This window comes from Hipposideros armiger, unplaced genomic scaffold (genome assembly GCF_001890085.2).
Source record: "Hipposideros armiger isolate ML-2016 unplaced genomic scaffold, ASM189008v1 scaffold_67, whole genome shotgun sequence".
Lineage (NCBI taxonomy): Eukaryota > Metazoa > Chordata > Mammalia > Chiroptera > Hipposideridae > Hipposideros > Hipposideros armiger.
In genome coordinates, this window is record NW_017731417.1 from 3,021,886 (window position 1) to 3,049,812 (window position 27,927).

The window sequence follows — 27,927 nt, forward strand, 5'->3', positions numbered from 1 at the left end:
ATGATGGTGCCAACTTGGGCCAGTGAAGCAACGTCCTCCACAACTAGACTGAAGAACAAAACGACAGCAACTTGTCTGTTCCCCTTCCCCCAATTCCTCAGCACTGTTCCCATCCCCCCAATTCCGCAGCACTGTTCCCATCCCCCCCAATTCCCCAATAAAAATCTTTAAAAAATAATAATAATACTAAAAATAATAATAAATAAATAAAAATAATCCTACTAGTAATCATAGCTCCTGCTTAGGGTAATTATTCTATTGGGTTGTTGGAAAAGTCATGACACATTTTTGCAACGAAAAACAGAAAAAATACGTCATGACTTTTCCGACAACCGAACATGCCAGACACTGTTCTAGGCACTTTAATCCTCAAACAAGGATGCTGTGACGGAGGAACAATTAAGGCCCCTGTTTCACGGATGATAGAGGCATGAAGGGGCTAAATAGCTTACTGAGGCCACACAGCTTTTTAGTGCAAGGCCAGAAAGAAGACTGGGGAGGGGGAGTGGAGGAAGGGGAACGCTCTGACTGCTGTGCTGATTGCCTATTTAATTGCTCTTTTTAAAAAAAATGGGGGAATTGGGGGATGGGAACAGCGCTGGGGAGTTGGGGGAAGGGGAACAGACAAGTTGCTGTCCTTTTGTGCTTCAGTCTAGTTGTGAAGGACGTTGCTTCACTGGCCCCACGTTGGCACCATCATTGCACTCTTCCCGGGCAAGGCAGATCAGTCGCCGGCTTCTGGATGGCCACTCACGGCGGCTGCTGGCCGTTCATGCTGGCTGCTGGCTGCTGGCTGCTCACGCTGGCTGCTGGCCACACACGGTAGCCCATGGCAACTCACCTGCCATCGCTGGCGACTCAAGGCAGCCCAGCTCCAGGTCAAGCTGTGGTTCAGTATCTTAGCTGTAGAGGGTAGTGTCACTGGCCCTGATATGTGGGATCTGAACCAGGGCTCTCTGGTGTCCCAAGCCAGCTCTTAACCAACGCGCCACTTGGCCGGCCACTCTTTTTTTTTTTTTTAATAAAAAAATTAGCATCCTGTGAAGAGACATTCTGATGGTTTCTCCTGACATGCTAATGGACCCTCAGGCTGCTGAGGCGTGCATGCCCTGCTTTGCAGACCACTGCCCTGGACCACCCCTGTCTGAATCATCTGGGGGGTTGGTTTAAAACGCAGGTGCCTGGGCCCTGCCCGAAGCCTACAGAACCATGGTTTCTGGGACCTGGCCCAGAGTCTGCCTTTTAGCTGGGGCGGGAGGGGGGAGAGGGAGGGCTGAGATGGGCGGGGGGTGGGGCTGGCTGGTTCTGATGCACCCTGAGGTTGGAGAGGGGCTGCTGAGCAGGAAGAACTCAGCCTATACTACAGGACCTCTAGCCACATACCTCAGCCTCCATTCCGTCTACTTTTGGCAAAAATCCATTGAGAATCTGAAAATAACGTATTGTTCTCTTCTCTTGGTGTCTTTGACTTGTGAGGTGCGTATTATCCCATTTATACAGATGAGAAAATGGAGGCTGAGATGGTCTTCATGACCTTCCCAAGGTCACACAGTTGAGACTTGTCTTGGAGCTCAAGACCTGCCCTCATGCTTGGTGACCTGGCTCAGAGACATTCCTTCACAGATGGACTGTGGCTTTTTAACCCCAAGGTGTACCCGTCCCCAAACTAGGTCCTATGTTGTTTTACTAAACATAACTGAATGATTTGGGCCACCGAATCAATTCGACAAATACTTGAGGAGCTCTGAATATGTGCCCAGCAGGAAAGCTCTGAAGTAGCTCCCCGCGCTGAGGGCTGTGCTCCTGGGATTGGAGTCCTGCATCTCCGGGGAAGCTGTATCAGCCAGGGCCCAGCGGGGACATCAGAAGCCACTCTGAGCATTTGCACCAGAGACTTAGAGCAGGTGATGAGAAGCCAGTGCAGAACAGGAGGCAGCTTGGAGATTAGCAACAGCAAGAAGTCACTGTCACCACTCGGGTGGAGGGACAAAGGGAGCATTGAGCCCAGGGGCCTGTCACTCTGTGGAAGCCGGATCCACACTGGTCCTGACTGGTGAGCTCTAGAGCCATAGCAGACATGCAGCTGCTGCCCCAGGCACCAGAGATCAAGAGGGAGGGGGAAATGTGCCTGCTTTTTCTATTTCCTGCCCTCCATTCTCCCACCAGAGCTGATTGTTGACCTAACCCGGCTGACACGGTGACCTGAGGAGGACAAGGAACGAATCTGAGGTATTATTATTATTATTCTCTTGAACATAGGAGGAAACTGAGGCACAGAGAAGGAGGTGACATGCCCACATTTGAATACTAGTGTGTTTGTTCGAATAATGACCCCCACCAAATTGTCCATGGCCTAATGTTTGGAACCTGTGAATATGTTAGGTTACAGGGTAATGGGGACCTACGGTTGCAGTTGGAACTGTGGATGCTAATCAATTGATAGGGAGGTTATCCTGGATTGTGTGGGTGGGTCTAATGGAACTGCCAAGGTCTTTAAAAGCTGAAGATGGGGTCAGAAGGGGATCAAAGAAAGAGATGTGATATTGGAAGCGGAGTCAAGGAGATGCATTGTTGCTGGCTTTGATGATAGAAGAAGGGGGCTAAGAAGCGATACAGGTGGCCTCTAGAAGCTAGAAAAGGCAAGGAAATGGACCCTCCAGACAGGAACACACTTAATTTGTGGTAATTTCTTACAGCATCAATAGAAAACCAATACAGCTAGGAAGTGATGAAGTCCCGATTCAGATCCAGGTGTTCCGGATGCCAAAATCTGCTGATCTCTTCACTGCGGGGTTATATTGCTTTGACTCTAACCCCTGAGTCTCCATTGGGAGTTAATCTGTTTTTGACCTCCTTACCACATGGGGTGTTTCTAGTCTTTATCCCCTACAGCTCCCACCTCAGGGCCTTTGCACTGGCTGTTCCCTCTGCCTGGAAAGCTCTCCTCCAGCCTTCCACTCCCAGATATCTGAATAGCTTTCTCATTCCTTCAGGTTTTTGCTCACGTATCACCCTATGTCAGCGGTTCTCAACCTTCCTCATGCCGCGACCCCTTAATACAGTTCCTCATGTTGTGGTGACCCCCCAACCATAAAATTATTTTCGTTGCTACTCTATAACTAATTTTGCTACTGTTATGAATCGTAATGTAAACATCTTTTTGTTTTCCGATGGTCTTAGGCGACCCCTGTGAAAGGGTCATTCGACCCCCAAAGGGGTCGCAACCCACAGGTTGAGAACCGCTGCCCTATGTAAAGTCAAAACCAGCTCCCACCACCACCACTGCATGATCCCTATCCTTCTCCCCTGTTTAATTTTTCCCCACAGTATTTATCGTCACATGGCATTCTATGTATTTTACTTGTTTATTGTAACATCTGTTAGGGAAAGAACTTTTGTCTGCTTGTTCACTGCAGTATCCTCAGACCCTGGAGGAGTCCCTGGCACATGGTAAGTGCTCGGAAATTAGTTGCTGAATGAATTGTGAGATGGGATAATGAGGTCTGAACTAGGCTGCGATGGAACGAGAGGTGAGATGTTGGAACATTGGAAATAAAGCAATGAGCCTTCACCACCGAGCTGGCTGGGGATAAGAGAGGCAGATGGAAGGCTGCTGGCCTACATCTCTGCCTGGTGTCATTAGAGAGAATAAAATATAGGTGAGGGTGAATAGGTCCCAAGGGAAGATGCTAAGTTCAGTTTAGATACTTGTAGAATGTGTGTATATGTGTGTAGATATACAGACACATAGAGAGACATAAAAAGATACATACATACACAGAGATAGAACAGAGAATACATACACATACTCAAACACAAACATACGTACAAATACATATACAACTCGTACATTTATGTATATATACACATATATACATATATACACATATATACATATACGTAAAATTGTGAAATTCGATATTGTGTTTAAATTCCTAGATATTCTTTTTTTTTTTTAAGATTTTATTGGGGAATTGGGGGAGGGGAACAGCATTGGGGAATCAGGGAAGGGGAACAGACAAGTTGCTGTCCTTTTGTTCTTCAGTCTAGTTGTGGAGGACGTTGCTTCACTGGCCCATGTTGGTATTATCATTGCGCTCTTCCCGGGCGAGGCAGCCACTTGCTGGCCACTGTACAGCCGCTTATGGCGGCTCACGGCAACTCACGCAAACTCACGCCAGCTGCCAGCCAGCCCCACTGCAGCCTACACCGCCGCAGGCGACTCACTGCAGCCCAGCTCCAGGTCAAGCTGTTGTTCATCATCTTAGCTGTAGAGGGCGCATCATCATTGGTCCTCATGTGGGATCTGAACCGGGGCCCTGCTGCTCAGAGCTGGCGTCCCAAGCCAACTCCTAACCAATGTGCCACTTGTCCAGCCCAAATTCCTAGATATTCTAAACAAAGCCTAGGCAAATTTCAAAAAAATAATGACTTCCACATGTAACCCAGACAAAAGTAATTAATGTGACTCTTCATAATCTCTCTTCCTCTTCTCAGCTCCACCCCTTCTTTCTAAGGCAAAAGGGTATTCCATGACTGGGTCAGTGCCTATGCCCCTTTGCCAGGAAAATCCAAGAGACTGATAAAATGTAGCTAAAACTAAGGAGAGCAGGGAAGTTAAATCTATTTATAATAAATTGCTAAGAAAAAGCAAGGAGGGGGTTAGAAAGACTGTTTGGAGGCACTTGGTACTTAGGGAGATTGGAAGTAGCAAGACTCTAGAGAGTTGCAGAGATGCTGTTAGCTGGGTGGAGAATATTAAGAAAGTCAGCCATAGGGAGAAAAGGGAGGAACACATTTGCTGTGCATTAAGAAGGCACCTCTTAATGCATGTCCTCCAAAACTTACATCTTCTTACGTTTTGATAATTAGCCTATGTTTCTTAATCTCAGGAACCCTACACTTCTTCAGGTTTCACACAGGTTGCCTAAACATTCCACACAAATCCGGCATTGCTTTCAGCATTCACGGAGAGTGGTTTTGCCCCTAACTCATCATATCATCTCATCTATCATGTAGATGCCAGATTTGTTAGCAGAGATGGAGTGTCAAGAGTTTATTTTATTTTAATTTTTTAAAAACACTTTCTATTACAGTATTTTACTGATAATGAAAAGAAGTAATTTCCTGTGTTTTGCACCTATTGTGTGTTAATTAATGAAGTATTTGTAGTGTTTTACAACTATTAATAAAATGCCAAAATTAATCTGGAGCAGCCAAAAATAAGATCAAACATATCCATCTCTCCAGTTCAGCAAGTTGCAGCATTTTGAGTACCTATTATGGAAATTTCTAAAGGCCAAAGGGATGCTTGCCGGTTTTCCAGTGTCCTGCGGGATGTAATAAATGACAAACTTTACCAATTAAATGCAAGATGAGGATTTTAAGACATTTGGCATCATCACAAGTCTTAAAAAAAAACACCTTAGGTAACAAATACTCTCAGATAAGCAGATTAATTCGAGATCAAATAATAACTTAAATGTTGATGCAAAAGTATATGTCAACTTCACAGTTCCAAATGCCCTTCCAGTTCTTGGAGCAATAAGCAAATTCTTTCCAGTTATGATTTTTGCATGTTTCAAATGTTTTATATTTTCACAGTTGTGTTAGTTCTTTGACAGTCTAGGTCACTGTCTTTAAGTTGTTTACAATAGTCTAATAACTGCGATTTAAACATTTTAAAAGTAAAGTATTTATAGAGTTCACATTTTGTAAGATATCGTTGCCCTAACCCGCCTGCACGAACCCTTGGAGCGCGACTTCATCCGTGCGGCATTTGGTTCCTATCGGCCCCCGTACCGTCCGTCAGCAGCAACTTCCGCTTCTGACGGACCGCTGTGGCGAGTGCACTTCCGGCAGCGGCGGCTCCCGCAGCAGAATCAAGATGGTGAGTGACTAAGGGTTTCGGGTGGTGGTCGCGGTGCGTCGGAGTCGGAGCGGCCCGACACAAGGAAACGAGGTTCGGCTGCTCGAGGCACTCGGCCTGCCCGCTCCCTCGCCCGGTCTCCTTGGGGTACGGAGACTCCCGTAGACGGTCTTCAGGTCCACCGCGGGCCGGGTCCGACCAGCGGGCCTTGCTCGGGGGACCTGGGGCTGGGGTTCGGCGTGAAGGGTCCCCCACTGGGGCAGCAGAGAGGGTCAGGTTGCCCGGATGTGCTCTTCTGCTGACCGGCGCGGGGAGTTTCGAGGGGAGCCTCCTCACGTAACTGGGACGAATGGTTTATGAGCCGCTCCGGTGGAGGGGTGTGTGACTGGAGGCAGGGAGGGCGGGATGCATTCCAGCTGAGGAGCGGAGAGCCGCGTCCGGGAAGACCGCACCAAGTGGGGCGTTGGAAGGCGGCCTTAACGACTGACGCTTTTATAACAACTCGGAGGAAAAGGTCCAGTGGTGCATTAGTAATAGTAAACAGCCTGCATTTATTCGCGAGTTCATTAAGCAAATATTTATTGAGCACCTGCACCTTTTTTTGGGGGGGGAGGGGGAGAGACCGGGCTCTGTTCTAGGCAGAGTATATAGTGAGCTTGAGTGACGGTCTCTTACCTTTATGGAGCTTACATTCCAGATAAAGAAGACAAAAAAATAAGAGAAAGAATAGGTAATATGTCAGGGAGGCGGGTAGAGATGGATGGGGTGGCCACTGTTATATGACTGTTTTATAGAAAAGTATAGACGGGGAGGGTGGCCGTTTTACGTAGGGCAGGGCATCAGCAAAGATCCCTCCGAGAAGGCGAGATTTGAGCATAGAGCTCAGTACAAAAAAAAAAAAAGTAAGAGAGAATAACCTATGCAAACCCCCTTGGGAACCGGCCCAGAGAGAAGGAACAGCACGCGCAGAGGGCCTGAGATGGGACTGTGTTTAGCCTTGTGAGGACTTTGGGATAGTATTCTAAGCGTGAGAAGCATGGGCCAGGCACTTTTCCAGCATTTTCTCATTATTCCTCACAACAGCCCCTTGAGGTGTACTTATTATTACCCTCACTTTCCCAAGCAGGAAGCCGAGTCACAGGAAGTGGCTGTGCTAGAACACAAACCGTGCCGGTCTTTTCTAGTCCTTGCTATGGTCCACTCAATACCCGTGCAGTAGGGAAACACACAGACATTGCTGTCCAGTAGACCTGAGTGTGACTTCTGGGTACATCTCTGACGCTTCGTGACAGTAGGCGTTACTTCTCTGGGCCTTGGTTTTTTATCTGGGAGTTAGAGGTAATGGTAGTACCTCTACCATTATCTCAGTGACCGTACGAATTAGAGAACGCGTGCATATAGTAAGGGCTCAGTAAGGGGCATCAAGTAAGTCCACTCGTTATTGGAGACTGAGAAACATGTAAACTGCTCCAGACACGCAGACATGTGGGGCCCGTTCAGAACAGCGTCCTCCGGTGGGGCAAGGCTTGCAGGATCATGAGAAAGGCAGATGAACCTGGGAGGTGCACCTGAGAAGTACATGAACCTGCAGCCAGTTTGGCAAGGGTCAGGCATGCCAAGCTAGAGATGGGATGTTACGCTGTAAATGCTAGGGAGTAGTTGAGGGTTTTTAAGGAGAATTTTAAGAAAGAGAGAGAGAGAGAACACACTCGCGTTCCTCATCTAGAAAGTGGGAATAATAATGAACCCTACTGTGAAGGAGTGTGTGGAATTAATGAGACAGTAAAGGAAAATGTCGGCACAGACTTGGGCATATAGTAAGTACCCCACAAACATGAGCTCCCCCAGCCAACAGCATATTTCCTTAGGAGGTATAAGTAATTGTTAAAGGCCTATAATTTGGACAGCTTATTGCAGTATAACTTTTCCAAAATTGCTCAGAGCCCTTAACTAGCTTCTTCAGAATAAACCACAAAGTTTTAATCCTGCACGTGGGGAAATATATTTGACTTCAACTCTTTTAGGTAACCATGATAAGATAGTTTTGTCTTGATAGTGAAGCTGGCAGTGTATTAATATAGAGGTGCTCATATAGAAGTGATTTGAGGGTCCTGGGAGGGCCCCCTGCATCAAGTAAGTTCACTATTACTCATTTAAAATGCCGTCATTTCTGAGACATTGCTCTGCGTTAAGTATTGTTCTGTACTGAAGGATATTTTAAAACCAGAAATCCCACTGAGCTTATTAATACACATAGGTTCTTGATACCTTAAGGTGATTTAGTTTTTCAAGTTGGGGGAAAAAGACCCACCCAAGAGCCTCTGGCTTTAGGGATGGGCGGGTGTGTGTAAGTTGCTATTAAAAGTCTCCTGGATCTTGGTGTGATCTTAGTAAGGAGTAAATGAATGATAAGTCATTGTTGAATAGGTAAAATGACTTAGCTTTCATGGCCTAATTCCATAAAATAAACTCTTGGTGGTCTTTGTCAGGTAGTTTTTATATTAAAGAATGCCAAGCCCTATACCTCCCCCTTAAGGGGGGTGTAGGTTTTAGACTCTTAGCCTCACTATGATACATTAGTTATATCAATTTCTTAATAGAGTTGTCCTTGATTTAAAATGCAATCAATTACAAGGCACACCATTGCTCTAACAGCTTTTCAGGAAAAAGGAAATTCTACCATGCTAAATGTGCGCAAATACACCTTGAAATTCAGAAATGTTGAAACAAGGGGAAGTATCCTAGAATCACAGGAAAATCAAAGGGTTGTTCTTTTGAAGGGATCATATTCTGAATTTATACCTCTGACTTTTTTTCAGGGTCAAAGTCAGAGTGGTGGTCATGGTCCTGGAGGTGGCAAGAAGGATGACAAGGTAAATAAGCCTAGATAGTCTGTGATGTGAGTAAATTGTGAAACATGTTATAGATCTCAGCTAGGAAGTTCTTAGGGGATTCATGAATCTTAAAATGGAAAATAAATGATCCTGTGTTTATTTAACCAGCCTGGCATACAGATGCAGTGTCCTTTTCACATTTTAGAAAAATTATTCACCTGTCAAATAGGAATTTACGAATTAGTGATTATTTTGTTTTTTTAAGATTTTTATTGGGGAATTAGGGGAGGGGAACAGTGTTGGGGAATTGGGGACCAGCCAAGTTGTCCTTCAGTCTTAGTTGTGGAGGGCGCAGCTAGCTCAGCTCCAAGTCCAGTCGCGTTGCTTAGCTCAAGGTGCTGTGTTCAATTAGTTGCGGGTGGGCGTAGCCACCTTCCCATGTGGGAGTCGAACCAGCAGCCTTGTTGTTAGGAGCACGTGCTCTCACCAGCTGAGCCATCCTGCCACCTGTTGGCAGCTCAGCAGCAGCTCAGCTCAGGTGCAGCTCACTGGCCCATGTGGGAATCGAACCGGTGACCCTGTTGCTCAGAGCTCTTAACCAACTGAGCCACGTGGCCGGCCCATGAATTAATGATTTTTAAATGTGTAAAAGTAATAACATTACACAAGTGTTAAAATAACTTGCTTGTAATTTTAGTGTTTACTATCCTGAGATGTAATCCCATATGTTTATTTTTTCTCTTACTTCCCTTGCCCATGGGGATATATCAGTAAAAATATTACTAAGGGTAATGTCTGCAAATTTACTTCTTATATTTTCTTCTAGGAGTTTTATGGTTTCAGATCTTACATTTAAGTCTTTAATCCATTTTGAATTGATTCTTGTACATGGCGTAAGGTGGTGGTCCAGCTTCATTGTTTTGCATGTGTCCGGATTTCCCAGGACCATTTATTGAAAAGACTGTCTTTACCCCAGTGTAAATTCTTGCTTCTGTTGTCATAGATTAAATGACCATATAGGTATAGATTTATTTCTGGGCTCTCTATTCTGTTCCATTGATCTATGTGTCTGTTTTTATGCCAGTACCATACCGTTTTGATTACTATAGCCTTGTAGTACCTGATTTGATGTCAGGTATCGTGATACCTCTCACTTTGTTCTTATTTCTCAAGATTGCCGTGGCTATTTGGGGTCTTTTATGGTTCCATATAAATTTTAGGATTATATGGTCTATTTCTGTGAAAAAATGACCTTGGTAGTTTGATAGGAATTGCATTGAATCTATATATTGCCTTAGGCAGTATGGACATTTTAACTATATGAATTCTTCCTATCCACAAGCATGGTATGTGTTTCCATTTATTTGTATCTTTAATTTCTCTCTTCAGTGTCTTATATTTTGAGTACAGGTCTTTTATTTCTTTGATTAAATTTATTCCTAAGTATTTTGTAGTTTTTGAAGCAATTGTAAATGGGACTGTTTTCTTAATTTCTCCTTCTGATAGTTTATTATTGGTGTAAACAAATGCAGCTGATTTCTGAATATTAATTTTGTATCCTGCTACTTTACTAAATTCATTTATCAGTTCTAATAGTTTTTTGGTGGAGTCTTTGGGGTTGTCTATATATAGTATCATGTCATCTGCATATGACAGTTTTACTTCCTCCTTACCAATTTGGATGCCTTTTATTTCTTTTTCTTGTCTGATTGCTGTGGCTAGAATTTCCAAAACTATGTTGAATAAAAGGGGAGAAAGTGGGCAACCATGTCTTGTTCCTGATCTCAAGGGGGAATGGTTTTAGCTTTTAAGGACAGTTTTTAATAGCATCCTAAAAGGAAAATCGTATCACCCAGAAATAGGTAATGGTCCTAAGGAATATATTTGTTTTAATATGACTACTGTGTGATTTTTTTTTTCCTTGCTGTTGTGAACACTCAGGACAAGAAAAAGAAGTATGAACCTCCCGTACCAACTAGAGTGGGGAAAAAGAAGAAGAAAACAAAGGGACCAGATGCTGCCAGCAAACTGCCACTGGGTAATGACATGGTTCTTCCTTGCTGTCTTTCCGATTATTGACTCTGTGTATGTAGCTTAGAGATGGGACAGTGGAGACCGGAAATAGGGGCATGGTTGAAGCTCTAGTTCTGTGATTATTCTAATTCTCGTGTGCGGCATTCCTCTAGATTAGAACAAGGGTTATATTTTGGTTTTAACAGTATTCAACTGTCTCATTTTAAGAAACTCCATGAATTTCCATTAACCAGCTCTAGTGTATTAAAAGTACAGTTTGAGATTAGAAAATTCAGGCTGAGCTGGAGTAACTCAGAAACACGCTTATTTCATGAAGAAATGGAATGCCATCGCGTCGGAAGTCACATCATGTGGTGCCTGAACATAAAATTTGTCAGTGGCTTCCTATTGAACGTAGAATAAAACTCAGACCAGGTGACCTGACCCAGCTCATATCCAGCCTTAACCTCACCACCCGCTTGCTGGACGGTCACGCCGCCCTGCCTTGTGCTCTTTGACGCTTCTGCATGTCGAGGCCATGCCCTCTGCTTCCAGATGTTCTTCCCCAGTCCTTCCCATGGCCGCCTGCTTCTCATCCCTTCAGCTCAAATACCTCCCCCACCGCTATCTAAACAAGTCCCTTCCTGCTTAAATGAAATAATTTTAAAAATATTGTTTGGTTAAGAATGGAGTCAGTCAGTAAAAAAACATGGCCATTAATCTGTAATGAATCAATATGGTATTGATAAAGAACAGATCATCAATCAGGTCTCCAGAACAGCACAGAAAGTCTGAAAACAGTCAATTTATAGGGATAATTAATATATGGCAAAGGTGACATTTTAGAGGGAAGACGACGGGGTTATTTAATATAAATGGCTGGCATCTTTTATTCGCTATTGAAAGAAAATTAAATTAGTCCCCTTGCTTTTTGCCAGATTATACTCATAAAAATAAGTAAATGAAAATTCAGGAATAAATTGATTAATCTTAGGGAAGGAGAGGCCTCTTGAAGAAGTCACAAAACCCAGAAACCACAAACGAAAAGATTGACAGGTTTATGTACATAAATGTTAAAATAGCATGAGAAGTCAAACCAAAAGAAACAACACAAGAGTATGTAAAAAATGTTTGCACGTTAAGTTAATATCCCTACTATTTCACAATACTCCTATAAATGGAGGGTGTGTTACAGCTAGTGTGCAACAAGGTAAGTGAACAGCATGTGATAGCACCATTGGGAGTAATAAGCCAAAGCAGACTATCCTTTAGGTCTATGATTTTTTTTTATTCTTTATAGATATATAGGCAGTTCAGTTAGCATATTTCACATATATTAGCTGTTTGGTCACAGACCTTATTCCCATTCTTACATTCTTGCTTAAACCTGCCTAACTCACCTTCCCTTTGCTATTTAGGGGCCTGCTTACTTAGGGTAACCAAACTTTTTTTTTTTTTTTAAAGATTTTATTGGGGAATTGGGGGAGGAGAACAGCATTGGGGAATCAGGGAAGGGGAACAGACAAGTTGCTGTGCTTTTGTTCTTCAATCTAGTTGTGGAGGACGTTGCTTCACTGGCCCATGTTGGCACCATCATTGCGCTCTTCCTGGGTGAGGCAGATCGACTGCCGGCCTTTGGACGGCCACTCACGGCGGCTCTTGGCAGCTCACGCTGGCTGCCGGCCTCTCACAGTAGCTCATGGCAGCCCACTGCAGCAGGGGCTGCAGCCTACGCCGTCGCCTGCGACTCATGGCAGCCCAGCTCCAGGTCGAGCTGCCGTTCACCATCTTAGCTGTAGAGAGTGCAGCGTCACTGGCCCTCATATGTGGGATCCGAACCGGGGCTCTGCTGCTCAGAGCTGGCATCCCAAGCCAGCTCTTAACCAACATGCCACTCGGCCAGCCCTAGAGTCACCAAACTTTTAAGTTTTCAGAGTCTGTCCAACTGAAATTAGCTATTTTAAATCTTAACTTTTTTCCCCTTAAGAATAAACTGCATTAATTGCTAACTTCAAGCTTCAAGTATAATAAAACTTTTTTTTTTTTAATTACAGTGACACCTCACACTCAGTGCCGGTTAAAATTATTGAAATTAGAGAGAATTAAAGACTATCTTCTTATGGAGGAAGAATTCATTAGAAATCAGGAACAAATGAAGCCTTTAGAAGAAAAGCAAGAGGTAAATTGAAGAATTACTGTAAGTTTTATTTTTACACATTGAATTGTACTTAAACCTGAAATTCAAGTAGTTGAACCTTTCAGGCTTTTATAAATTATTAGCGGTCTCTTAAAAGCATCAGCTGCTCTGTAAATCTAGTGAACTGTCAGCATCGTCTGCTTTGTAGGTCTAATCTGCTTTTCCTTTTCGGCATCCTTACACAGGAGGAAAGATCAAAAGTGGATGACCTTAGGGGGACCCCAATGTCGGTGGGAACCTTGGAAGAGATCATTGATGACAATCACGCCATTGTGTCTACATCTGTGGGCTCAGAACATTACGTCAGCATTCTCTCATTTGTAGACAAGGATCTGCTGGAGCCAGGCTGCTCGGTCCTCCTCAACCACAAAGTGAGTCGAGTCTCCAGGAAAGCTGCCTCCCCCCTCTCATGTCTGCCCACCATCCTGTGAAGTAGATCTTCCACAAGTGATCCGTACTGCTTTGTTGTAAACGACTGTGTGACCCCCACATTCCCGTGTTAAAGCTTAATATCCCATGTTAGGTGCATGCCGTGATAGGGGTGCTGATGGATGACACGGACCCCTTGGTCACAGTGATGAAGGTGGAAAAGGCCCCACAGGAGACCTATGCTGACATTGGAGGGCTGGATAACCAAATCCAGGAAATTAAGGTATGTCTCAGAGCCAGTGCTGGGTGTTGGAACTTTGAGTTTCTTGCTGCTGTCTCATTTAGGGTACTGGACTTGTTTTGCACGTTTTGTTTTTTTCATTTTTGATCAGACCAGTAACTGACTCAGCTTGCCAGTTGTGTTTTGTATTTGTTGATAATCAGCTAGGTAATAGAGATAATAAATTGTATGATCTTGCAGCAGCTGCAACTTAATACTTTTTACATATTTAATAACTCCCTATGTGACTATATGATGTTTCCAATTGTGTTGACTTCACTGTGGCTATCTGGAAAGTGCCGGTGGTGTATGGGGTCGGGTGAGTGGCACACTTAACACAGTGGTGGCGTCTAGAACAATCCCAGCCCCTGCCCTGATCCGAGGCTGGGGCAAGTGGGCATTCAGGATGGCTGTGGGCCAGCCTTTGCAGGTTTTCTATCTGTAGGGGAGTTATTCAGAGTTATCCCAGATCTCCACTGGTGACTCACGTCTCAGACAGCTGCGAAACGGCCCAGGTGGTAACAGCAGTCAGAAAAATCTTGCCAGCTTCGGTCTGTAGTTTAAATTTGCAAAGGGTGAATTTTAGCTTTTTAAAGTTCTGTTTGTGAGAAAGGGCTTAAACGTTGCTCCAAGTTGACTTCGGGAAGTGAAAGGGGATGGGTGCTGTGAGGAAAGGGGATGGGTGCTGGGAGCTCCAGTTGGGACCGATGTCTCTTCAGTATGTCCTTGCTGCTACTGGAAGTCAAGCACATTGCCTCTCACAAGAGTAACTGAGATTTGAGCTTATTTTTGTTGAAAACGAGATACACTCATGATGCTAATTCATGAATCTAATAATGGCTTCAGTAAGAAAGGCTTTCATGTTTACTGCATGTTTTCTGTAGGAATCTGTGGAGCTGCCTCTCACTCATCCTGAATATTATGAGGAGATGGGTATAAAGCCTCCTAAGGGGGTCATTCTCTATGGTCCACCTGGCACAGGTATGTATGCTTGTGTTTGACACTTTGCAGGCACTCTGCTCATCTCGGAGCAGCAGCATTAGCTAGTTAGTTACTTATCTGTTGAGTGAGGATCCTTAGTTTAAAGCAGGTGCTCTAAGCAGCATTTCGGGATTTTTGAATAAGCACCTCCTCTGAGGAAATCCCTATTACATAAAAGTAGATTTATCTGTATAATAGATGCACTAAGAAACTGAACTTAGACTTGAAAACTGCACAGAGTTAATGTGTTAAAAACAGTAAGGATTACAACAAAAAACAGCAGTGGGCACTCTTCCCCAAAATGCCTCCTTAGTGTGAATGCATTTATAATTCCCAAGGTCTGTTCTGTACACAAACATACTAGATATAAATGCTATAAAACATAATACGGTCAGGTGTTTATAAGAGTAATGTCTGTTAAAAATAGTGTATAAGAATAAATAACATCAGGGGCTCAAGCTTGGCCATCCATTGGAATCGCCTTAGGAGCTTTAAGAATCCTGAGGCCTGGTCCCATCCCTTAAGATTCTGAGAGTCATCTGGAGTATGGTCAAGCATCAGAGCCATTGTGCAGAACCACTGACTTAAGAGCTATCCCATGCTGTTCAGGTGAAGGTCATTCTCCTGGCCCATTGGTACTGAATATGATGCCGGATGAGTAAATGGCATGAAGATAAAAACACATAAGACGTATTTGGCTCAGTAGGCAATAAATGGACCTGAGGAATTTGTGCAGTCCAGGACTTAGCAGTTCACTGCTATGTAAATTACAAAGGAAAAGCAGTCATTTGACTGAGTGACTTGAAACCACGTTCCCAAGAGGGTCTGTGCAGGGGATTGTCTGCACTGCAAGGACTGGGAGAAGAGAATGTTAGATAGTCTGAGTGGTGGCATGCCTTTTCATCATAGGAATTGCCCGTTTTTTATGTCCATTTGAGGTGGTGATGACAGAGTTTTTAAGTTAAAACAGCACTTGAGATTTTTTTTCCCTTTGTCTTTTTTCCATCTAAAATAGGCAAAACCTTATTAGCCAAAGCAGTTGCAAACCAGACGTCCGCCACTTTCTTAAGAGTGGTTGGCTCTGAACTTATTCAGAAGTACCTGGGCGACGGGCCCAAACTCGTTCGGGAACTGTTTCGAGTTGCTGAAGAACACGCACCATCCATCGTGTTTATTGATGAAATCGATGCCATTGGGACAAAAAGGTAGACTTTCTTTCACCTGTTTTGCATCCTTTCGGGGAAAAAAACACGTAGCTCTTCTGAGAGTGAGCGCTCGCTGGGCACTCCCTGTGTGGCCTGCATGTGGATTTGCCACAGTTCCTACTATGGATGGCTCTCTGGATGCTCTGCTCTCCCAAGTACCGGGTGACAAGTACCCAGGAGTGGTGAATGTGTGGAGCTTGGTCAGTCAGTAACCGGGCCTTGAGCATCTGCTCTGCCCTCGAGGAACTCACGGTCAGGTTGGGGGACACCAATGTGGAGACAGAATAAATGCTGTAACTTCAGGCATGAAAACTGCTACAAAGAAAATAATGTGATGTGTAACTTGGCCATTGGGAGGGTATGCTGATGCTTTTTTTTTGCTAGAATAACTGAGGATGTGACATATGGATTGGACAAGAATGTTGAGGTGTTTTGTTGTAATTCCCCTTTAGCAGGAGATCACCTGGGTCTTCATTCCTTGTTTCTTTTCCAAAGATATGACTCAAATTCCGGTGGTGAGAGAGAAATTCAGCGAACAATGTTGGAACTGTTGAACCAGTTGGATGGATTTGATTCAAGGGGAGATGTGAAAGTGATCATGGCTACAAACCGAATAGAAACTTTGGATCCAGCACTTATCAGACCAGGTCAAATTTGCTTTTGTTTCATCATGGAGTATCAATGCATTTATATGTATTTGTGTAAAAATTAAGTGTCCTTTGGGGGGATTATAAAAACATAGAAAGGCAAACATTGCATTGAAACTTAACTTACCAAAATTATGTCCCATTCAGTTATAATTAAGAATTAAGAGCGGGATGTAATTTGTGCAGCTCGGCACTTTGAATTCCAATCTTAAGATCTTTTCTTTCCCAAGTACTCCCTTTTAAGCCTCAAGAACTTGTTTCTGAAGAAAGAATTCATCTGATAGTTCAGGTTCATTTTTTTACATTCAGGTAGCACCAAAAGCAGCAGTAGCTCATTTGTTTACTCGCTTTCATAATGTTTTTAACAGGATTGATCTGTCATTTTGCACTAAACGTGCCATTCAGGAACTGTTCCTTTGTTTCTGAAAGTAGCAGAGAGGATTTCTTTTAAATGGGATGAATTCAAATGTAGACATTTACAAACTACCAAGATGAATGCTCACTTTTTTAAGATTTGGACTTCCTTCCCAAAGGACACTGACTGAAAGTGCACTGTGAGGAGATGGGCTGAGGCCTCTCCCTGATGAGGAGGCAGAGCCTGGGTTGGCTGCAGAGGGCTGGGACTGAGAACCTTTTCCCTGCAGGCCGCATCGACAGGAAGATCGAGTTCCCGCTGCCCGACGAAAAGACCAAGAAGCGCATCTTTCAGATCCACACAAGCAGAATGACGCTGGCTGATGACGTGACACTGGATGACTTGATCATGGCTAAAGATGACCTCTCTGGTGCTGACATCAAGGTGAGAACACGGACTGGACTGGACCTCTTGGTTTATCACATACATATGAGTTAGGATGTTTCCTCCCAGATGACTGGAGTTCAGGGCAAGGCCTGGCAGCACTGAATACAGGGACAGCCTGCTTTTTATGGGAAGACCTGGGTTTCCGGCAGGCATAAATGTAGGGATGGGATGGGGCTGAACTGCATATTGTTGGCATCATTAGTGCCTTAGTTGGGAAGGAATTTTTTTTAATTGAAATTAGTTTTGCACTTTTTTACTTTGAAAAATTTCAAGCCTTCATAAAAGTTGCAACAGTAAACACCCATAGACCCACCACCTTGCTTTACCAAGTGTTACCATTTTGCCCGTTTATCTTTCTGTGCGCACTCTTTCCTGCTGAACCATTTGAAATAAACATCCTGATGGCCATAACCAAATAGAAGCTTCAGGGCCAGCATTGTGGTTTTATCACAGGTGCATGGGTTCTTGCTTTGTTTTACTTTTGGTGAGTAATGAGAAAATAAATACATAAGAATGAATACTGTACTGTAACTTACAGTATATAACCAGAGTACGTGGTTTCTTCTGACTATAAGTAAATGAAATGGATGTACACTCTATGTTATCTCTAAATTTCTGAGCATAATTTCATTTATTTCCTAGAAATATTACTTCCTTTAACGGAAGTGGAGCTGTGAAAACATCCTTACCTGCCTGGCCACACAGCTGGCTCGCACCTGAGCCAGTACTAGAACCCAGGACCTCCATTCCTGGCCAGTCCTCTTCTTTAGTTACTCCAGTCAAAGCCACCTCAGAGTCTTTGAGAAAATAATTAGAATGCTTAAAACGTTTTTAAAAATCTAATCTTTTCCCAAGTAGATTTGAGTAATTTGTGTTTAACCTGAGTGTCTTACAATAGCTCTGAATTAGTAAATAAAAATAAGTATTTCTCTTTCTCACAGGCAATCTGTACAGAAGCTGGTTTGATGGCCTTGAGAGAACGTAGAATGAAAGTAACAAATGAAGACTTCAAAAAATCTAAAGAAAATGTTCTTTATAAAAAACAGGAAGGCACCCCTGAGGGGCTCTATCTCTAGCGAACCACAGTTGCCTTCAAGGAAATGGCTGGGGTGCCCGAGCCCTTAGAGGGATGGGCTGGGGAAGGTGCCCAGAGGAACCCACGCCCCACCTGATCTTCATTACCAAAACCTCCTGTGTACTGACTGTGTACCTTTCTGAAAACCATGTGTAGTGCTCTCCCCCCAATAAAGCGCGCCCTTTCTCAAGCAGGTCGTCCGTTTCTGGAGCCTCCACACCCGCCACTCAGCCCTAGTAAGTGGGCGATGGGGAGTCAGGGAAGCGTCTAGGTGATGAGTGCAGCCTTCAATGTCTGTTGCCCCAGGGCTGGCGGTAGAGTTGTGCAGCAGCAGCTGATGGGAAAGATGAATCTTAACCACAGGCAGCCATCTTTGTTCTTTAAGCAACAAACACGGAGCTCGTCTGGCTGTGGCTTCAGAAGGAAACAGCTTTCCCTTCTGGAAGGTCTGGGGGGCTGTGCGTTCTCAGCACTCGGGGACAGGAAAGAATATCGGTGCTGCTGAGACAGGTTTCCTAAAGGAAATCGCCAAAGGTCAGGGATGCAGAATCTCGTGCCAGCCCTGCCTGTCCTTGTTCTTGAGTTCAGAAACTTCATCTTCCTCAAGAGCACCCACAATGTGCCAGAGCCCCGCCCCTTTTCTCCATCTGTTTCTTGCACTTTCCTTTCTGAAGTTTAGTCTTAAGCCAGTGAGTGGGAAGCAGGCGTCCACTTGGCTGGCCCACTTCCTTGGGTGCTCCAGTGGTGTCGCCTTCCCTCCTCTTCCCAGTGTCCATCAGTTTCTAGCCAGAATCCTATTCCACAACATTGGCTTCTCTGGATGAGGCGCCAAAGACATTTTTCTTCGACTACAGATCATGATTTTTTAAATCCAGAGTGAAGCAGGACAGCCCTGAGAAATCAAAACAAGAACGTGGCAGTCGGGGCCGTCCCCTCTTAGCACTGATGCGCACACCACGTGGACGCGTACCTCTGGCGCATCTCAGGCAGGGCTGGCTCTGGTGGGAAGCAGCGGGCGGGGGTCGCTGGCGGGCTCCCGTGACAGACCTTGTGTCTTCAGGCAGTGCTCTCCACACTCACGTGCACACAAGCCCCCAAGGGGCCTGTCTGAGTGCAGATTTTGATTCTGCAGGGTGGGGCCTGAGTGCATTTCTAACAAGCTCATAGGTGATGCTGCTGGTCCACAGACGGGCATCACAGACTAAGGCTTAGGGAATAACAAGAAACTAAATGCAGCTGATACAGGACAGGACACCAAGTTTTAAATGACTCCCCACTGTTCTGGTTGGAAGAGCAAAATCTGCTCCCCTACTAACCAGCCCAGGGGAGGAACTCCTGGTATTGAGTAACCAGACCTTTCATATCTGCAAAACCCAAAAGACTCGCAGGACCACCAAGGATGCCTCAGGGTGGGTACATTCACCACAGTGGGGTGGGGCTGGCGCTGGGTAGGCAGAGGGAGAGCAGAACACACCAACCACAATAGGTTCAGTTATACTTGGCCTGATTCTTGTTTATGTACATATATACACAGTCACATATATAATATGTAAAATGATAGCTTTTGTGTCATTTGCACATCCAAAAAATGCAGGAGGTGAGAGAGTGATAACCCAGACACACACTATCTAGAAAGAAACTTGAAAAGCAAGAGTCTGCTAACACACGCTCACACGCACGTGTCACCTGTCTCTTGCTCATCCTGGCTCCCACAGGGCAGGCGACAGCCTCGGTCCCTAGTCCTCCAGCAGAAGCTCCAGCTCCTCCAGGGGCAGGCGCACTCGGAGTTCCTTCTCGGTCATCAGGTCCAGGACCTCCTGCATCTCATCGGGGAAGTACTCCACGGCGTCCATGTACAACACCTAGTGCAGGGGGGCCACGCCCCAGTCAGCCAGCCACTCCTGGTCCCAGCGCCCGCTCTCCTGCTGCCCCTCCACAGCCCGCACTCCCCTCTGCTGTCCTAACTCCACACGCTTCAGGAAGGACTGAACTCAAAGGTAGAGCGGAAGTCAGTGACCTCCACTTGAGGCCGCCTCTTTCCAAAGTGGGATCAGAAGTTGCTGGCAGAAACTGCAGTCGCCATTGATTTCATTTCTGAACATCTGACCTGGGCTCTGCAAGGCAGACTTAGGACATAGATCCGGCCATTCAGCATCTGGGCTGAACTCTGGGCAAATGTTGGGCAATCAGCTGCCAGCAGCAACACTGCCAGGAAACACCAGCTCCAGTGCAGGTAAAGGAAACAAATGCCCACAGGTCAGGCTCCACGGGGGACAGCTTCACTAAGGAAAAGGCCTGGGATGTGCCCTGTCCCCGATGACATGGCTACAGGCCAGCCAGACACTGGCTGGGCTGACACTTGGCCGCAAGGTCCTGGGAAATCTGAAGGTGCCATGGCCTTTAGAGCTTACCTTTGCCCAAGGACAGTTCTGCAGTGCTTTGTAGAACACCCCTTTGCTTCTTTCTTTATTTCCTAAGGAAACCTCAGGTGAGGAGGGGAAAAAAAACAAACGTCATTAATTGAAACGAGGCTAAGGCTATAGAAACCACCCCTGTACTGACCCACACGGTGGCTCCTCGGCTACAGTCAGCCTGTGGGGACAGCCTGGCACTGTCACCATGGCTACTGGGTGTCTAAGTACAACGGGACGCTGTCGGGGCCACTGCTGTGTGGGCTGGTTCCCTCCACCAACGGGCCAGAGTGTGCACCTCTGCCGCTTCGGGCTGGTCTGATGTCCTCCTCTCCCATGGGCCCTCCCGCCTTCCACTACTAACAGTGCCTGGGCCAAGGTCACGTGTGCGATAAGGATGATGACTTTATAAAGAACAAAATACTTCAACACTTGCCATTTCCTGAGAACTATCTTAGAGAAATGAGAGAACCAGGACTCCGGAATCTGTAACACTGAAAGTACACTTTCGGTCAGGACTCAGTCTGAGAGTGTGCAGCGATACTCAGCAGGTTTTCTCTCTAGGTATAAAATCCTTAGTCTCAACTCAGACATGTGCTCTTCCCACGCCTGCTGTGGAAGCTGGTGCCCACTGGGGCCTCTCCCAAGTCTCAGGAAGGGATGGGGCACTTGGTGGCCCCTTCAGGCACTCGCAGCCCACCCACCCGGGCAGCTCCCCAGGCTGCCTGGTGTCCGCAGCTGTTAGCACAAGCCGAGCTCACGGAGCTGAAGTCTGTTCCTGGGCTTCCCACCCACCCACCTTCTCCAGACTTCCCGTTGCCACAGGAGAACCTTCTTGTGGATGCCAGGTCTCCACCAGATGGCTGGTGCTCGGCATCCAGCATGGGACCAGTGAGAGCTGTTGGCCAACCAGGAACCCTGGCAATGGCGGCAGAGGCGCCAATCCATGGCTCCGGAGCGCCACCCACCAAGGTCAGCCTCACTTCCTTTTCCATTTTTTCAAGTTAACGCCCACAGTCACCAAGACTGTCACTTTGGGCTGTAACCGGCACGCAATAACCTTGTTTCAGACAAGCCTCAGGCTTTCCCCACGTCCCCCAAGTGCCTGCCACTCAGGCCAGTGTCATGGCCGGGGGCCTCCTGTCTCCCCTGAGGCCAGACCTCTGAATTGACAGCCCAGGAGCCAGTGTGAGCTGTCCTTTCTTCGCACACCAAAACACTTCCACGTCCTCTCCGAAAATACTGATGAAACTTAGGACTTTGCCCTTGTTTTTGGAAGAAGAAAAAGGTTGTATCACTGTACTTTCTCAACCACTGTATCTGTGAGACAGATAATCCTGGAACCCAGCATGTCCAGGTTCAGCTGGCCAGCCTCAAAAGAGAGCTGCTCTCTGAGATTATCAATTGGCCACCAGAAGACACCCTAGCTGTACCAGGTACAGCAGGGTTCAACGCCAAGTGAAAGCTTGGTGGTGACCGTTGGTTTTTTCCCCTCAGGATTTCACATTCTAAGACATGGCCTCATAGATATCTTTCCCGTCTCACTACAGCAGAACCTCAAATGGGAAGAAAAGGTCGCGAGCCACTACCCACTCTCTACGTCCTTCCTCACCTTCTAAATATCCTCATCTTCACAAACCAGGAGTCCTTATAAAATCCCCCTGTCAGGGCTGAAATCTACCCAGTGGGCAACTCCCATGGCACCCCGTTAACCCCCCATTTTGGTGACTGGGTGAAAGCGTGTCTCCTCAGGCAGACAGGGAGCGTCCCAGCGCACCCACTGGGCCCATGCGCAGAACTGAAGGTACAGCTAACGAAGGAGCGGAGCTGCTGGGAGCGGGCGCTGAGTCAGCCTCCGATTCCGCTAACGTCTCCAGAACCAAACCCGGGAATGAGCCTCACACACACGAAGGACTCAGCACATGGGGCCTCGTGAACACATGACATGAGTACGGAGAGCCCTCGTGCTGCGGGCCAGCTGCCCAGACCTGAGCCGGGTGGATAATTCTCTCCCAACATGGGAGGCTGCGGGCCCCGCAGCCTGCACCTTCCTGATGCCTGGCTCTGAGGGCAGTGGCTGCTGGACACCTGCGCTTTCTCACTCATGAAGGAAGACACAGAATGCTGCATAAAAACAAAAACTCTTTAAGTATCTTCTTACCAAAAAATTCAAATACATCCTCCATAGTAAGGGGCACTGGCTGCCACTGTCGCTCCGTATCGCGTTTTCAAACAGGGCTTTGATCCGATGTGTCAAGCCAGTCTCAGGAATTGTGGCATGGACCTCTCTGCCATCTACCCTGCAAGACAAAGGCCCGTGAAACTCTGATTCAAGCCCCCAACATCGCAGAGGAAGGGACACGTTCGTGATAACAGATGTCAGAGCGTGTCCGAGGCAGTGCTGGCCCTCCGGTCTCTGGGCGCTGGGCGTGCGGAGTGCAGATGTGATGTGGCTCCTCCAACGCCCTAGGGAGGCAGTGCCCTGGGTTCTGTGGCTTCTACACCAAGCTCAGTCTGCTTAACAGTCACATCCCAACTCCTTGCTTCTCGGGAACCTACAGAGAGGTGAAGTGACTTGTCCAAGGTAACACGGCTGGTAAGTGAAGGTCTGGGATTTGAGTCCCAAGTCCAGCTCCAGAGCATGATGCTTCTACTGTACAGACACCTGAAGGCCTGGCAGCCACCACCCGTGCAGGATCCCAAAAGGCATGGCCTAGGAGGAAGAGAGCCACAGAAGCCTCTACGTGAGATGCTGCTACCTGCAAGATGCTGCTACCTGCAAGTGTCTTGTTCCTCTTTCAATATGTTATCCTATAAAACCCCAAACACCCACAGCATGTGTGCCAGGCACCAGCTCATATTCATATCTGGACTCTTGAGGCCTAGCAGGGTGGGAGCACAAGACAAGCATTCCGTAAACACAGCAGACACATGAACGAGATGGTCTGTCATTACCTCTGAACCGTTTCCACCAGTCTTTTTCTCATTTTCTCAGCTTCAATTGCAAACAGCCAAGGCTCCAAGGATTTCGTAGCCCTAGTGATGGCATCGAAGAATCTTCTGGTCTTACTGGCATCGTGGGACTTACTCTGAACCTGTACATATGACCTCCACAGAACGTGGTTGTCCGGGTACAACTTTAAAGCCTGGGAGAGCGCCTCTCGCAGGGGAGCCAGAGGGCAGACACTGACTCTGGTGTGGAATCTGAGCAGGCTCGTGTGCATCAGCGTGACGGCCTCGAGAGCACCGCCCAGGCTCTGGGGGCTGGCACCTTCCTCCAGGCCAGGGCCTGCGGGGGAAACAGGGCCCTTCAGTTTCACAGATACCTGCTCGTATACGCGCACAGCAGCCTCGATCCCGACAGTCAAATACTGGAAGAGCATAAAGCATTTGGCCAAGCTGATCAGGCGGCTAAGGGCAGCTGGATCGGAGATGTGGCTCTCACCCCAACAGTCCTGCAGAGCGTGTTCATAAGCCTTCCGAGCTTTCAGAATGTGAATGGCCAACACGGGCTCGGTGTAGGGCCCACAGGGGCCGTTCTCAGTCAGTCTGGTCAATACATGAACAGCTCGGGCTGCGGTGGCCCTTCTCAGGTCTGGACACAGCTCCACCTCCAGTTCAGCATAGAGCAGGCTGAGCTCACAGAGTTCGTGATCTTTGTTCCCTGCCATACTGAGCGCTGTATCGAACACTTTTCTGGCGTCCTCTGTGTTGCCAAGCAACCACTCCAGATGTGCATACTGCTTCCAGAGGCAAAAATTGTTACGGTTTTCTGGCTCTTTAAGGAGATTCTTGGCTAGTTTTTTGCAATTCTTTCCTTGTGACTTTAACCTCTTCTTGTTTTTAGTGTGCAGACACCAAATGACCTAGAGGTTAAAAAGAAAAGAATGACTCCCAGTGCTGTGATTTCTAAAGAAATCCCTTTCTACTGCCCACTTGAGAAAGCCACACAAGGCATCTGCACTTACTTCCTTCAGCACGTGTCTGGTACACACTTAGGCTCTCTGAGCCAGGAAACCAATCAGATTTTACCAGAGCCACTGGTGCCCCAAAATGAACACATCTGGGTTTCCAGCTGAAACTTCTATAAACAAGGCTTATGTACTCCAAACGTTCTTCTCCAGAGAAAGGTGGCCACCAAATTTTATCAGACACTATTTTAATAATACAACTTGGTTATGCTACCAAAGTATCAGAATTTGGGGTGTTAAGAGCCAATACTAACTGGTGGCCAGCAGAGGGCAGAAGAGTCAATCCTATTATAGATGAATTTCCAGCAGATAGCTATAAAGAGCAGGGTGAGTAGCTTGTTTTATCTAATATTTTAATAAGCCCTAAGTCCTCTAACCCTGCTTAAGCTTAAGCTCGGTTCTCACCACTAACTGCTCATATAATCACAGACATCTGGTAATACAAAAATCAACATAATAAACACTCCAGTCACTTAAGAGCTGAACTCACTCCTGCTTTCCTCCTCTTCACGGAGGCCCCTCGGGCCAGGCAGCCACACACCAGGTGCCTTTAGGGTCCCCAAAGAAGGTGGTGCTGTGGCCCAGTACCCTGAAGAACACCAAGAGCCTGCGGTTCCATTTAAAAACACGGACGCAAACTGAAGTCCCCACACAGGGACGAGGCGGCTGGGGTTACCTTGGCCATCTCGTATTGTAACCAGGAGAAGCAGAGCTGCGACTTCTCCTTGCCTGAAAACGAAGGCATCACAAGGTGGAAGATGTTACGGATGAACTCCTCGCCCTCTCGGTTGTGACCCCTGGTCCAGCGCCGGCAGCCCAACTTGTCTGTGCGGCCAACACAGCTGACACCAGAATATGACAGGTTGAGACAAGTCAATGGCTTTTCATCACAAAGTCCATGATCGAAGATGCTGTTCTCATCCATGGCCAGATAGAGACAGGAGGCGGGAGGGCCAAACTCAGAAGGCACACCCAAGAACTGCAGAAAGGCCGCGATCAGCTGAAACTGAAGCTCTGGGCTGGAAAGTCGGATCAGGGATTGTCCAATATCATCAAACAACACCTGGAATAAAGACAAAATAAAGTGACCTATTTGGGAGCTCAGCTTATTGATTTACTGAAGCAAACAAAAATGCCTTCACAATTTGTTCCACAATTCTTTTCAAAGGAGAAGGGAATGCTTCAATATTATTCAAATTAAATTTTCAACAGATAGAAGGGAGCTAATAGGTTTCCTGCAAGATGCATAAAAGCTAGAAGCCTCCCAGAGAGCTGCAGGATAATTGTTGGGAGCCCTGCACTGCTATTAGCCTTCTCACACGTCCTGGGGATTCGCAGGAGGAGGGCGGACTGAGAGACTGGGAGCAGGCTCAAGCCAAAAACATTCAAAGCATCCTAATGGAATCCAGAATCATATTCACTTTGGAAGCACACATAATTGCTTTTGTAGTTACTTTGATATGTTATAATTGTAAAATGTTTTTATTTCAAGATAGAAGAATAGAACTTTACTAGTTTGTGGTTTCTTTGTACAAAATTGCTTTGGGCAATGAAAAATCTGCTCAAAAACAAATAGCACCTAGGGAAGAAGGATACTACAGGGGCAATGGACCATGTTAAGAGCAATTATCAGAGCCTAATAATAACTGTAAATGCTCGTAGCTGATTGCATGTAATAACTTGAACATGTAAGGCCACGGAAACTACCCTTTTCCTCAAGGTCTTGCTGATCTGATTGGTCTTTGTGGCTCTCATCAAACAGGGACGACCTGGGATTCAACTAATCAAAACCATCAATTAATCGGAAATCTTTTCTCCTATAGGCTTTGAGTACAGAAAAAGCTAGGTGACAAGAAACTGCTCACAGCAGTAGCTTGCTTCAGCAATGAGCTTCCAGGAAGCTGCTGAAATTCTGAGCCTTGAGAATTAGCTTCTGGAAGGTTGACGTGAACTTTAAAACCCTCAAACACCACAGAAGGACCCCACTCTTCCCTAAACATTCAGCTTCAGCCAGGAAAGAGGTTGCTGACCTCGCGACAGCAGACTGACCTCATGACAGCGCCCTCACGGAGCATCCCAGTGAGCGGAGATGTCCCTGGAAGTTGGCCCCTCCTTCCTGCCCCAGAGTTCACCTCTTCCCCTGTTCCTCAGTCTCCTGCCCGAATTCCTGTCTGGCTACACCACTCAAACATTCCAGATACTCAGGCCTTCATTCATGCTGATCACTCTGCCTAGAACGGAAGCTCTGGCATCAAACAAATATTCATTCAACATCCAGGAATATTAACTGATCTTATGTCAAGGATAAGCATGGTCCAGGCAGTGAAGAAAACAGACAAAAACCCCCATCCTGAAGGCACGTAACCTGTAAGGAGGGTCACAGACAACCAACCACGTCAAAGCTCGCAAGCCTCACTCCTATCAAAACCCGTCTGTACCTGTCACATGTCACATGTCAAGCAACATAGTTGGCTAGCTAGTGAAACTGGATCAATTCCAGGTATCAAAATAGAATCTCTTTATTTTAATGTAAAACTTCCTGAGCTGCTGGCCACCAGACACACAGTAGCGTGTACCAGATCATGTAGTAACAGTGAATAAGGTAACTCGTGTAAGCGGGTGCCCGGTGCACGGGTTACAAATGCCAGTTCCTTCCCCAGCAAGACTGTCCCGTATGGCCTCAACATCCAGTCCTGCGTCTTCTGGAGCCATTTCTATCTGCTCCATTTCTGAGGATGTAAGAGTAGGATGGGGATTGTGGACACGATTCAAGAATCTAGCACAGTAATTCTGCATTTTTAAACCCTGACCCTCTAACTTCCACGTGAAAAAGTAACTGAATAACCTGGATGACGATCTCCAGAGGGGTGACCCAGAGAGCCGACCCTCCTATCTGAGGACAGGAACTGTCTGGTCAACGGTCCACATCACCAGCAGCCAACAGAATCCTGCGCTGGTTTTCGGTAAGAGGGAATTAGCAGGCTGGCATCTCCTAAGCCGGACCAGTGCGGAGCGCCCAGCAGCCTTCTTTTGACTCCCCCAAACCCAGTGGGGATGCGGAGGAGGCAAACAGCCTGCAGCTGGCGTCCCTTCTGGGCTGGGGTACTTGCCTGCCTCTCCGGGTCCTCACAGTCTTCCTCCGTTTGCTTCTTGGACTTATCCGGGCGCCACGGCCGCCAGTGCCTCTGGTCCCGGGACTGCTCCGCAGCAAGCCAGACCTGCCACCTGGGCAGCGTCTTATCTCTGATTTCCTGGTCATCGTCTTCTGGGTCA

At 46.5% G+C, this 27,927-nt stretch overlaps 2 protein-coding genes across 3 annotated transcripts in view; one reads left to right on the forward strand and one right to left on the reverse strand.

Moving 5' to 3' along the window:
- Positions 1-5,833: 5,833 nt before the first annotated feature.
- Positions 5,834-18,462, forward strand: PSMC1 (proteasome 26S subunit, ATPase 1). Of its 2 annotated transcripts, none has more exons than XM_019642336.1 (11): positions 5,834-5,890; positions 8,689-8,742; positions 10,645-10,741; positions 12,771-12,895; positions 13,099-13,284; positions 13,437-13,565; positions 14,447-14,543; positions 15,559-15,748; positions 16,244-16,395; positions 17,040-17,194; positions 18,139-18,462. In XM_019642336.1, exons 1-11 carry the CDS (start codon positions 5,888-5,890, stop codon positions 18,271-18,273), a joined length of 1,323 nt encoding a protein of 440 aa, XP_019497881.1. In that variant the 5' UTR covers positions 5,834-5,887; the 3' UTR covers positions 18,274-18,462. The 2 variants fall into 2 exon arrangements, with proteins under 2 accessions (XP_019497881.1, XP_019497882.1); XM_019642337.1 differs by lacking the exon at positions 5,834-5,890 and adding an exon at positions 5,894-5,962.
- Positions 18,463-19,764: 1,302 nt separating this feature from the next.
- The window catches only part of NRDE2 (NRDE-2, necessary for RNA interference, domain containing), a 39,512-nt gene continuing 31,349 nt past the window's right edge, over positions 19,765-27,927 (reverse strand). The window contains exons 10-15 of the mRNA XM_019642291.1: positions 27,765-27,923; positions 25,331-25,717; positions 23,639-24,549; positions 22,845-22,983; positions 20,684-20,755; positions 19,765-20,134 (exon numbers count right to left, since the gene is read on the reverse strand). Coding sequence (XP_019497836.1) covers positions 20,009-20,134; positions 20,684-20,755; positions 22,845-22,983; positions 23,639-24,549; positions 25,331-25,717; positions 27,765-27,923 — 1,794 coding nt within the window. The 3' untranslated portion in view covers positions 19,765-20,008. The remainder of the gene's footprint in view (positions 20,135-20,683; positions 20,756-22,844; positions 22,984-23,638; positions 24,550-25,330; positions 25,718-27,764; positions 27,924-27,927) is intronic.